The 12,995-nt window shown below is 43.7% G+C and overlaps 1 protein-coding gene across 5 annotated transcripts; it reads left to right on the forward strand.

The window, feature by feature from the left end:
• The first annotated feature begins 232 nt into the window (after positions 1–232).
• nfxl1 (nuclear transcription factor, X-box binding-like 1) lies at positions 233–12,425 on the forward strand. 5 transcript variants are annotated; one of them, XM_044021131.1, is made up of 25 exons: positions 233–530; positions 1,420–1,611; positions 1,690–1,878; positions 1,994–2,103; positions 2,189–2,319; positions 2,766–2,810; positions 3,025–3,158; positions 3,235–3,320; positions 3,431–3,506; positions 3,647–3,744; positions 3,869–3,983; positions 4,095–4,219; positions 4,321–4,443; positions 5,020–5,110; positions 6,291–6,411; positions 7,440–7,596; positions 7,738–7,829; positions 8,818–8,839; positions 9,145–9,267; positions 9,356–9,510; positions 9,695–9,764; positions 10,721–10,825; positions 11,197–11,277; positions 11,360–11,413; positions 11,609–12,425. In XM_044021131.1, exons 2-25 carry the CDS (start codon positions 1,437–1,439, stop codon positions 11,801–11,803), a joined length of 2,673 nt encoding a protein of 890 aa, XP_043877066.1. In that variant the 5' UTR covers positions 233–530; positions 1,420–1,436; the 3' UTR covers positions 11,804–12,425. The 5 variants fall into 5 exon arrangements, with proteins under 5 accessions (XP_043877066.1, XP_043877064.1, XP_043877062.1 ...); XM_044021129.1 differs by having other exon boundaries at positions 1,409–1,878; XM_044021127.1 differs by having other exon boundaries at positions 1,420–1,878.
• Positions 12,426–12,995: the final 570 nt, after the last annotated feature.

Raw genomic sequence — 12,995 nt, forward strand, 5'->3', positions numbered from 1 at the left:
ATAAAAAATTATATATTATATAAATGTATTCAAGATCACAATTATATACATATATTTGTATATATCAATGAAAACAAAATAAATAGGTAGTCCTTTGCGTTTGTTGACACGTCACACTGTCTGTGTGTCACTGTGCCCGGCGGGATATGTAGTTTCATGCTCCAATCGACCTCCAGTATTGAAAAACCTAAACTGACTCCAAGTACCGGCATACACCGCGCGGCGTCTCGAACATGACGCAATCGCGTCAGCCACTCTCCACCGCTGCTGCTGTGTGTGTGTGTATGTGGTAAAGTTGAAGTTAAAGCCACTCAAACGTCTTTTGTCTTCCTCGTTCAGTCTCAGTCTTCGAGTTTACGCTGCTCCGGCGCGTGTTTGCGTCTCAGTCTCTGCTCTGAAGCGGACGTGACCTTTGTTTGCGCGTGTTTTCACTCAAAGTTCGGCGGCAGTTAGCATGTGGCTGCTAGCCGGCTAACAGCAGTTTGCAGTGGAGTGAACGTGACAGGAAGCAGGAGCGGCCTCAGGTACAGGTGTGTTTACTGCTGCTGCCCCTGCTGGACGACCCGGTGTATGACAGTCAGCGTTAATCTGTAAAAGTGATAATAAATCAATTGCAACAGCTTCTGTCGATGCAGCAATCGATCAACTGATAGATGTGGTCGAGTGTGGTGATGTGGCAATGTATGGTGTTGTCACACATCGCGATAAAAAATAATTGTGGTCAATTTTCATCGTCAGGACAAATCGCAAACAAAGAAAATAGCTGTCATTAATATTTTATGTGAGCCTTAGCTTGAAGTGCCACAAGGGGGAGCATTACAGGACCTCATGATTTATGACTAAATAATCTTATTTTTACGATTTTAGTTTTTTCTTTGCTATAAGATGTTGACGAAAAACAAATTATTTCCTGTAAATATTACAATTAATCCCTAAAAAGCTCCGCCCCTAAATTGGAGGTCATGTTTTTTTTATAGTAGTTAACGGGTTTTTTTAATGCTACAATATTTTGTAAGTTTAGGGTAAGTTAAGTACGTTTTTCTGCTAAGCCACTTTTCATAACATTTGGTATAAAATAATTTTATGTGATTATGTTATTTTTTTGCTCTGTTTTTGTATCAGACTTTGTTTTTATATTAGTGACGTGTTACAATACAGCATATTTTACAACTTTTGCTGTCGTAAGTAAATTTATTTTTTTATAAGATTACCAAAAAAATGGGGGGGTTTAATATTTTTGTAATGTTTTTGTTTATTTTTTATTGTAATCTGTATTAAAAAGTTTCGGATTACGCACAGAAGACTTTACCAGTTTACGTTTAGAACAAATTAAAAAAGCAGTTTTTTATACTTGAATAGTTTCCTGAATAGCAGTTATTTTGATAAAGTGTAATAACGACATTTTATGTGTCTGTGAAGTTCGGGAAGCGGTTGCCATGGAACCGGCGTGGCGTCAGCAGGGTCGCGGTCGAGGCCGCAGCCAGAATGGTCAGGGTGAACGACCCCCGCCGAAAGAGAGAGAGAGGCCAGGGGTCGCCGCGGGAGCGTGGGCCGCAGGACGTGGAGGAAAGATGAAGGTCGCCGCTGCAACTGAGCCTGAGCCTCCACAGGGTGAGGACACGCCCTCTCTGATGTCATCAGATCAAACTGATGATTGTTTATTTATGATTGATTTTTCTCCACTGGCAGCTGCGTCGGTCCAGTCCAAGTTTGAGGAGATCAGGAAGTCGAACCAGGCCGCTGCTCAGCGATTGGTGCAGAGTCAGATAAGCTCCTCCTCCTCCGATGAAGATGATGAAGACGACGACGGAAACCACAAGGACGGAAAGAGAGGGAAGATCCTGGCATCGACCTTCACCATCTACACAGACCAGACAGGTGACGCACCTTTATTTAACCCCGCCCACTTTTTGATTTTTGAAAAATGCCCAGATGTGGGTTAGAGTAAAGAAAAAGTCATTTAAAAGCCATGGATTTGCATGTTTCTGTGTAGGTGGTGATGTCACTGGTCTGGTCAGGACTGGTCAGTACGTCAGTGACCTGTTTCAGTCCGGCGCCCTCACCTGTCTCATCTGCATCGCGTCCGTGAAGAGAACACAGCCGGTCAGACTCTGATCCATCACTTCTTTACTGATCTGCTGATGGATGTGTCATTGTTGAAACTCTGTGTGTGTGTGTGTGCGTGCAGGTGTGGAGCTGCAGTAGCTGCTTCTCTCTCTTCCACCTTCCTTGTATCCAGAAATGGGCGAGAGACTCCGCCTTCCTCGTGTCCTCTGTCACCGACGACGACTTTGGTCAGAAACAGCACCCGTGGCCCTGGTGAGGACGACTGATAACGTGTCTGGTGGTGGTACTGCAGCCTCTCAGCAGGAGTCCACTTTCCTTCATGTTTTGGAGGAACTTTAAATATTAAGTATTTTCTTAAGCCTTAATATTTAGGTCTTAAGAAAAGTACATAAAGCATAAAAACACAATTTATACATATAAAAATTTACTTATAAATGTTTATGTATGTGTACATATACATATATATATATATGTATATATATATATATATTTATATGTATATATATATATATATATATATATATATATATATATATATATATATATGTATATGTATATATATCTAAATGGACCAAATGATTGATGTCTATATGTGTGTATATATATACATATATGTGTATATATATATATATATATATATATATACACATATATGATGATGTCTATAAATCAGTTTTGTTTTCATTTTCCCTCCTTAGTCCAAAGTGTCGAGCTGAGTATCCTCCCAGTGCCACGCCCAACAGGTAACGCTTGATTATCAACAAAATAATCATTAAATGATTAGTTATCAATACCTGTGTATTAGAAAATACTGTTTTCTTTTCATGTTTCATATCATTTCTCATGCAAGGACAGTGTTATGAAGTGAGACGTAGCCTAACCATGAGTCTCAAACCTGATATAGTCTTTTATTATGTTGTCTTGACATTTGAGAGCGTGTGTGTGTGTTGTATTCAGGTACACGTGTTACTGTGGGAAACTCCAGGATCCTCCCGCTGACCCCTGGTTGGTCCCTCACTCGTGCGGCTCCGTCTGTCAGAGGGAGATCAAACCCTCCTGTGGACACACCTGTCTGCTGCTCTGTCACCCCGGTAACCACACACACACCTGCACACACACACCTGTAGAGACCCAGGAGCAGTATGGGTAAAATCTGTCTCGTTTCAGGTCCCTGTCCACCGTGTCCAAAGATGGTGGCTGTTTCCTGTCTGTGCGGCAAAGCTAAGCCCCTCCCCCGTCGCTGTAGCAACAAGGTATGTTTTGGCTGTTTAATTTTGTGTGTGTGTGTGTGTGTGTGTGTGTGTGTGTGTGTGTGTGTGTGTGTGTAAAAACTGACTCTCCATCTCTCTCTCTCTCTCTCCAGGCTTGGTCGTGTCAAAAACAGTGTGGCAAGTTGTTGAGCTGCAAACAACACAAATGTACACAACCCTGTCACACAGGTACACACACACACAGTTACACACACTACATACAAAGGACACACATCTGTCATCCTCATTAAAAGCTCATTATAAAATCAACGTCTGGTAATAACTTAGTGTTTGTTTGTCTGTGTGTGTGTGTGTGTGTGTGTGTGTAGAGTGTTCTCCGTGTCACAGAGTCAGTGTTCAGTCGTGTGTGTGTGGCAGAGAGAAAACTCAGAGGCCGTGTGCGAGTCCTCAGTGGAACTGTGAAGAGGTGACACACTCGACACTGTCCTTATCCTGTTTTATCATTTTCTACTCTGTCGAACGCATTTCTTTTTCTTTTAGTTATTCTATTGTCTACTGTGTGTGTGTGTGTGTGTGTGTGTGTGTTGCAGGTGTGTGGCTCTCTTCTCTCCTGTGGGAATCACACCTGTGAAGTCAAATGTCACGACGGAGTCTGTCCTCCGTGTCCTCGCTCGGTCAGCAGAACCTGTCCCTGCGGCAAAACCAGTGAGACACACACACACACACACAAACACACACACACAAATAACCCTTACTGATCTCTCTCTCCCTCCCTCCCTCTCTCTCTCTCTCTCTCTCTCTCCCCTCTCTCTGTAGAGTCGTCTCTGCCCTGCACAGAGGAAGTGCTGCTGTGCGGCGACACGTGTGATCGTCCTCTGTCGTGTGGAAAACACACATGTTCAATGAGGTGTCACCGAGGAAGCTGCGAGACATGCAGACAGGTCTCACACACGCACACACACACACACACACACGTACACTCTCTCTCTCACACACACACAGTAATATATACCCCCTCTCTCTGTGTGTGTGTGTGTGTTAGGAGGTGGAGAAGGAGTGCAGGTGTGGTAAATACAGGAAGATGATGCCGTGTCATAAAGAATACCTGTGCGACTCCAAATGTCCAAAGACCAGAAGCTGCCAGAGACACCAATGCAGGAGGAAGGTCAGTGCACAGCGCCCCCTGCTGCCTGGAGAAACCCTGACACTGCACTGATGAGTCACGTTAAAGGACCAATGCACTGTTTTTAAACTTCCAAACATGCAGATGTATCGTGTCTGTATTCACGTAGCTCATTAACATCGTTATCATTTGTCATTTAGGCTCTTCTGTTTTTTTTTAACTGTAGTTTAACAGGTAAACAAACTGTGATGCCGTCTCTCTCTGCAGTCGACTCTTTGAACACCAGGTGGCAGCGTTTGAGCACAAGTTACTTTGACTGACACAGAAAAGAGTTCTCTCTGCTTATAATGTGACCAATTTATTTTCAGTTTTTACCCATAAAAGTTGTGTGGGGTTTTTTTTTCCTCTTTTTTTCCTTCCGTCGCCATGGCGACCGTTGCCGCCTTGTTGTTTGTGTGTTTCCCCGCGCTTCAAATGCCAGCGCGATATGAAAAGGTTGGCCGTCGGTGCGTTCGTGGCGCCCGTTATCGCTCCCTTGCGACGCTGATAACGTTTTAATGTCACTGGACTGGAAAAAAAAAGCTCAAACTCTGTTTCCCATGATGCCCTGTGTTACAGTGTTGCCCCGGTAATTGCCCGCCCTGCGACCAGAGCTGCGGCCGAACGCTGGGCTGCCGCAACCACAAGTGTCCCTCCGTGTGTCACCAAGGTAACGAAAGAAGGAAACAAACAAACAAACAAATCTGTCTCATCACGTCAGTGTCTGTCAAAGTGATTGTGATTTGGTCAGAGTCACAGCTGGATGGAGGTTAAAGGTCAAAAATCTCACCATAACACCTGCTGAAGAGTGTGTGTGTTGACATTTCATCAACTTTGTGTGTGTGTGTGAAAGATAACTTCCTGCCTCTATTGTTATCCTTTATTGGACGATAAAGGATAACAAATGCGCCCCGTTGGGCCTCGTGATTGGCTGAATAGATTAAGGTTAATTTATGCGTTTGTCTGCGTGCTGATTGGCTGCTCTGACCTTTCGCTGGTGGAGCTTCGAGAAGGTCACAGTGACTCTGAGGCATCGACACACAGATAACAGGAGAGCGCGTGTGTGTGTGTGTGTGAAGTAAATATTTTCAGTTCAGAAATTCTAACAATATCATATTATTAAAAACAGGGAATGGATTAATGTTGTTTTTCAAGTGTGACTGCATGAGGTCATGAAAACATGGAGACACAACAAGGAAAAGATGTTTAAAGAACACGTTCACGTCTGTATCTCACTGTTAGACGGACTTTTCCTACAGGAAACTGAAGTTTGTAAAGCACTCACTCTCCCACACCAAACCCCATAGAGAAAATCAGTGATTTGAGCTCACAGGAACACAGGAGCTGCCGGTCTACTGCTGCCTCGCACATTAGGCCACACTTAGTGACCACACTTTGTGTTAATGAAATTAATTTGAATGAAGACCAGCAGCTCCTGTGTCCCTGTGAGCTAAAATCACTGGTTTTCTCTATGGACTTTGGTGTAGGAGAGTGAGTGGTTTGCAAAGCCCCACAAACACAAACACATTTAGGTTTAGGTTATAAATTGTAAGCGCTGTGAGCGCCCCCTGGTGTCTCCTGTTACACTATGACCTATGAGCTCACGGTGACCTGGTCAGGTTATCAGCTCCTCTGGGGACATAAAGTATCATATCACTTCCTGTCGCTCAGTGTCACGTACTGGTGAAAACACTCACCCGGCTATTTTAATGAAGTGTCAGCTGACAAAACACACACACACACACACACACACACACACACACACACACACACACACACACACACACACACACACACAGAGGTCCTCAACCTGACCATAAACCAGAATGTGCGTGTGATCTGTCCATCAGGGAGCTGTTACCCTTGTCCGGAGACGGTGGACGTCCCATGTACATGTGGAAAAACCGCCTTAGTCGTCCCATGTGGTCGAGAGAGGAACACGAAACCACCACGCTGTAAAGAGACGTGCAGGTACACACACACACACACAGAGAGTGAACCCTGCACTTTCAAAATAAAGGTCTACACTAAAACACAACTATGCAGTTTTCAAAATAAAAGGCTCAGTTTATGCTCATCCACACTAAAGCACAACCCTTCAAAGTCTTTTTGGTTTATGTGTAGTTTGTCTACATTAAAACACAACCCTGTAGTTTTCAAAATAAAAGTCTCAGTTTCAGTTGGACTACATTTTATGTATACATAAAAACTAGCAGTTTTCAAAATTATAGTTTCTAAAACACAGCCCTGCTGTCTTCAAAATAAACATCTACACTAAAAAGATGTGTAGTTCTCAACATGCAAGGATCGGTTTCTTCTTTTTATCCACACTAAAACAGGACCACAACCCAGCAATCTTCAAAATAAAAGTCTACACTAAAAACAAAAAACTGTAGTTTTCAAAAATACAAGGCTCAGTTTCTATCCACACTAAAACAGGACCCCACAGTTCACAGTAAAAGTCTTAGTTTATGTCCATCCACACTAACACACAACTGTGCAGTTTTCAAAATAAAAGATTCAGTTTCTGTCGGTCCACGCTAAAACACTACCTAGCAATTTAAAAGAAAAAAAAGGCTCCGTTTCCTTACAGCTCTATGAAAATAAAACCCCCACATTTTCAATTTTCAGTGTCTGTCCCTGGTACAACACAACCCAGCAGTCTTCAAAATAATAGTCTACACTAAAACAAAAAACTGCAGTTTTCAAAATACAAGGCTCAGTTTGTGTTCGTCCACACTAAACACAACCCTGAAGTTTTCAAAATAAAGGTCCACACCAAAATACAACCCTTCAATTTTTGAAAAAGAAATAGGCCCAGTTTCCTTTCGAGTGCTACGAAAACAGAACCCCAAAGTTTTCACTATAAAAGTCTTTATGTCTTTTATGTCTTTTTCAAGACATAAACATTTTCAGTTTTCAAAATAAATAGCCACCCATTTGGCGTGAACTAAAACGGACGCGCCGGGGCATCTGTGTCTCACCTCTTGTCTCTTCAGGTGTCCTCCATCCTGTCACCACCCGAACAGAGAGACCCACCGGTGCCACCCCGGTCCCTGCCCCCCCTGCAGACAGACCTGCCTGCTGCAGCTGCCCCGCTGCAGCCACACCTGCCCTCAGTCCTGCCACGACCTAGTGCTGGTCAAGTCCCAGCAGGTGGGTCGCTTAAAGGAGCAGTGACACCATTTTGCCTTAGTCGAGCGTGAAGTTACAGTCAAACCATCGGTTACAGAAATGGGACATTTCCACATTTGTTTTTGAGATGCACGTGACAGATGTGATGTGATGTGTGTTTAGGTGCAGTTAGCGGGTCCGTGGGAGCAGCCGTCCGAACCCGCGTTTGTGAAGAAAGCGCTGCCCTGTCCACCGTGTCAAGTACCGATCCCAACGTGAGTTACACACTATAATACACACACACACACACACACGAGCGTCAAAGTCTCTCTGCTACTTGGAAAATCAAAATAATTCAGGGTTTTTTGATCACAAGGTCCTCAGATTATACCCCCTACACACACGCACACTAATCACATAACACATTCCAGGGTGCTTATGTTCCTTCATGGGTCATTGGACCTGAGATTCTAAAACACTCTGCATGCTGTGTGTGTGTGTGTGTGTGTGTGTGTGTGTGTGTGTGAGTTATAACACACATGAACAGTCACCTCCGACAGTGATCAGACACGCAGATACGTCAGTCAGACGCGGAGGACAGAGGTGGCCCCGCCTCCTTCTCCTCTGTCCCGAAAGAGAACTGGAGAACGTTGTGCAGATTTACTCCAAAGAAAGAATCCTTTCAAATTTGGCACAAACCTTTCACTTGGACTCAAACTGATCAGATTTATGTGTTTAAAGGTCACTGTGACCTTGAGCGGAACATCACGCTCTCTGTGGAAACGTGGCTGCCAGCAGGGACTCACTTTTAGCCACACAAGCAAAGACTCACCTCAAGAGTATTTAAGTCCATCTTGAGAGCATGTTCACGTCTTTATCTCACTGTTAAACAGACGTTCGTAAACCACTCACTCTCCCACACCAAACCCCATAGAGAAAATCAGTGATTTTAGCTCATGGGACACAGGAGCTGCTGGTCTACTGCTGCCTCGTGTGGTCACTTTGTGTCACTGAGGTCAATCTGAACGAAGGATTTCAAATGCCGAATTCACAAAATAAGACGTTTGAACTAGTGATGGAGGCAGCAGTGGATCAACAACTCCTGTGTGCTGTGATGTTAAAATCACTGATTTTCTCTATGGGCTTTGGTGTGGGAGAGTGAGTGGTTTACAACAGTGAGATAAAGGCGTGAACGTGTTCTTAAGACATCGTAGATTTTATCACTTTGTTTGTTGAACGTAAACGTCTGTGTTCTGTCTTCAGGGCCTGTTTTGGAGAACACGAGGTAAGAATCTTCACTTCCTCCAGAATCACACGCTCCGTTCATTTAACCTTCACGTCGCTGCCTTTGTTTTTTTTAAGATTCATCACTTCCTCCTCCCTACACTCCTCTCTATCTGCACTCTTCCCTTCCGCTCTCTCTCTCCCCCGCCGTGTTTTCTTTTCCGTTTCTCGTCAGAGCTCAATCTCGTCTTGTCCCTCCCTCCCTCCCTCTTCATCTATTTATCAGTTTGTCCTTTCTTTTTGTCTCTCAGTCAGTTGCTTTATATTCCACACACTCGTTCACTTCCAGACGTCTCTCTCTCTCAGGTCAGCCCAGTGCCGTGTCATCGTCAGGGTCGGTTTTCCTGTAAACGACCTTGCGGACGACCCCTGACATGCGGCAACCACAACTGCAGCAGAGAGTGTCACCTGGTTACCGGCGGCAACAAGGTGGTGACCTCGTCATGGAGTTCAAACTCATCAGATCAGTCCATCTCTCGCGCTCTCACCATCTCTCTCTCTCTCTCTCTCTGTGTAGTGTGAGGTGTGTGACGAGGGCTGCCGTAAGCCCCGCCCCCCTGGCTGCCCCCACACCTGTGCCCGCCCCTGTCACCCGGGCGACTGCCCGTCCTGCAGCCAAATGATCCGCCAACGCTGCCACTGCAAGATCACCATGCTCTATGTGGAGTGCACGTCAGTACACACACACACACACCAAGGACACGCAAAGACATAAACCATGTCCTGACCTGAACTTAGTCTGATTTTACACTACTGTCCTTTTAAAATGGTCCACACTTTCACTAAATGCCCTCACTTTCAGACAATGTTCACACTTTCACTATGAAAGTGACAAACATCTTCTTTGTCTCTGCAGGAAGTTAACATCAGCTGATGAGAAGACGAAGATGCAGCTGAGCTCCTGTAACAACCAGTGTCCAAAAGAGGTACACACGCACACACACAGAGCCTTATCACTAACCTTAACCATTACCAGTTAATGACTAACCTAAACCATAACCACAGTTCAAATCTTAGTCCTAAACTTAAACCAGTTCCTCAGAAATGAGGTTCTGCCTCATTAGGACCAGGTTTTGGTCTCCATGAGGACTACTGGTCCTGACAAGGTCTGTGTTTGTGACAGAACACACACACACTCTGTGGAGCTTGTTTATAAGACTTTTGGAAGTGGAGTCACCTGCTTCTCTTTAGTGTGTGTGTGTGTGTGTGTGTGTAACTCATCTTTTTCTGGTTTTTTTTTTCTTCTTCCCTGATCTATAATCAATAATTGTCAATGTCACTCCATTAGTAAGACAACACCGTTCATTCATTCATTCATTCATCTCTCTCTCTCTCTAATAATCATTTCATCTCTGTGGCGCCAGACATATGAACACATGAACACACACACACACACACACTGAGTCTTTCACTTACACCAGGGAATGATTTAGCTTTTTCATTCTGTCACTTACGGGCATGCACACACATACACACACACACACATACATACACACACACACACACGTACGTAAGAAAACACTGTCAGATGTTGGTCTGACGTGTGTGTGTGCGCGTGTGTGTGTATGAGGCTTTGGTTCTGTTTTCATAGTCTGCTGAAACCTAACCTCCAGAAACACACACACACACACACACAGTTGGAATAACAAATATATGCAGAGGCTGCAGACCTGGAATGTTGACACACACACACACACAAAGCCCAAACTAAGTTTCACTGCTCATTTATTTTACGACTCACTTTTATTTATTTTCTCTTTTTTTTTTTACATAAATAAAAAAACACACAGACACTCAAAAACCTGAACTGTGCCTTTAACGCTCAGAGACATGGAGCAGGTTTGTTTTCACATGTTTGATGTGTGTGTGTGTGTGTGTATAGCTGAGCTGCGGTCATCGCTGTAAGCAGATGTGTCATCCAGGTGTGTGTGAGGAGAAATGTCAGCAGAGGGTGAAGCTGCGGTGTCCCTGCAAGAGGATCAAGAAGGTACACACACACACACACACACACACTGTACCTAATAAAGTGGCTACTCTGTGATTTTCCACTGCACAGTTACGGCGCGACTGTTTTTTTTTTACCTGCTCTGACGAGGTTTAAAGCGACATGTGACCTAGAGCTGCTGCTAACTTGACTGAGTTATTTTCATGATCAGTTCATCTGTCGGTCGTTTGGTTCAGAAAATGTTGAGAAAATGAGCAAAAACCTGGAAATGGTGATGTTTTTGTCCACTTTGAATGATTTTTCTTTGTTAAAGGGAGCAACGATTCAAAGCTTCTGTGTGTGTGTGTGTGTGTGTGTGTGTGTGTGTGTGTGTGTGTGTGTGTGTGTGTGTCTGCGCGTGTGTGTGAATTCAGGAGTTCCCGTGTTCTGTGTCGACTCAGACTGACGTTCAGTGTGATGATGTGTGTAGAGACCAACAGAGGAAGATCAGCCAGGTACATATACACAGACATATGTACACACACACCTGTACTGTCACTGACCTTTCTCCCTCTCTCTCTGTGTGTGTGTGTGTAGCTGAAGGAGGCGGAGCAAAGAGCGGCTCAGGAGGAAGAGCAGAAGAAACTTCAGGTGAGTTTTACACAAACACACACCTGTGTGTTCAGTCGCTAATGAGACAATTGTAAGTCGAAGGTGCTGAAAGTGGTCTTTTAACGTCCTGTCTGTCGCTGTTGTTAGCTTAGCCTTCTTTACCTCATGGAAACAGTGAGTGGGCGGGGCAACTACCATGTAGCGTTGATTGTCATTGTGTTTTTCTGCGAGCAGGAGGAGCTGGAGGCGTTCGAGAAGCGTCAGCAGCGAGGAGGTCGCAGGAACAAGAAGCGCGGGAGGCGAGAGGAGGCAGACGACGAGCAGGAGCGTGCGAGGAGGTGGTGGAGGAAGTGTGCCGCCCTTGTCCTGGTCCCGCTGGGCGGAGCTCTGCTGTCCGCCGCCGCCTACTACCTCCTGACCACACCCTGAACAAACACGTTGTTAGGGGAACGTGTGAGAACATGGCTGCCTTCTCTCACTCAGTTGTTTTTCTGTCGCACTTATTTACGTTTTATTTTACATTTGAGACAAAATATACGATTTTTCTCAACTCAAGTGGAATTTTCCGAACTTCCCAAAAACAAAACTGTTGTCATCAGGCTTTACGTACTAAAAAAGTTCGCACTCATTATGTTAACTGTTGGGGGGGAGGGGATACAGTTACTTTTATCGTAAACATTAGCAACAATTAACGTGACAGTTTACAGCTGGACATCTCACCAATGTACAGTCCCAGTGATTTATTATGCATTGCCACAAGGGAGCAGTCATTCCCCAACCTCACGATTTATTTTTCGCATTAAAAATGTTCACTGAAAACGTGTCAGCAAAATTTATCGTAAAAAAGCTGATTTATTTTTACAATGATCACATCGTTAATCACAGTTCTTTTGACGAAAAAAGAGATGCAATTTTTCTGTACAACCTGCATATTTTTGCCCATTCAAAAATATTTTAGCTTTCTTGTGGGTTAACCCACGTGACTGACTTTAAAAATTAGCTTCCTGTTTGAACTCACCTTATATTAAATTTCACTTTTTTTTGTTCGTAGTAGAAACGTTAGTTGGATGTGAAGCAACGTATCGTTATGATTTAAAATAACCAACGTAAACAATGTGACACATACGTCAGCGCTAATTGGCATTGCCTGCGGAAACTGAACGTGTGGAACTGGACTTACGCAGTTTTACTAATTATTTCTATAATCAACTATTTAATTTTTTTTCTTGACTCAAAGTTGCGGAAATAACTCGTAAGAAGCACGTTATAGCTAGCCTAAAGTTTGTTCAGTAGAAACATGATTGGACGCAGCTAAAGTGCTAACTTCTGACGCAATTAAAGGTTTGTCACCAATTTACTTCGTCGCAAATGAACATTTTCATTTTACCTTCAATATTCCTGTTGTTTTCAAGTTGTGTACGTTTGGACGCTTCCATGTTCAGTTAAATGAACAGAAATCGTTCTTAATTGTCTTAAATAAAATAATAATTTACGTCTCTGATGAGTTTGTGGTGAAAATGCTTAAATGTGAAGTTTCCTCAGTTAGAAAATTTAATTTAGGTGCTAAGATGTTAAAAAAATAAATTTTGAACATTTAAATGTAAACTCAATTTTTTTCCTG

Source organism: Solea senegalensis, linkage group LG3, assembly GCF_019176455.1.
Source record: "Solea senegalensis isolate Sse05_10M linkage group LG3, IFAPA_SoseM_1, whole genome shotgun sequence".
Lineage (NCBI taxonomy): Eukaryota > Metazoa > Chordata > Actinopteri > Pleuronectiformes > Soleidae > Solea > Solea senegalensis.

Coding starts and splice junctions, on each gene's coding strand:
- nfxl1 (XM_044021129.1), top strand. CDS start 1,437: ATGGAACCGGCGTGGCGTCAGCAGGGTCGCGGTCGAGGCCGCAGCCAG. Junction 2,104..2,188: donor CCGTGAAGAGAACACAGCCG/GTCAGACTCTGA, acceptor GTGTGCGTGCAG/GTGTGGAGCTGCAGTAGCTG. Junction 8,840..9,144: donor CCTGTTTTGGAGAACACGAG/GTAAGAATCTTC, acceptor TCTCTCTCTCAG/GTCAGCCCAGTGCCGTGTCA.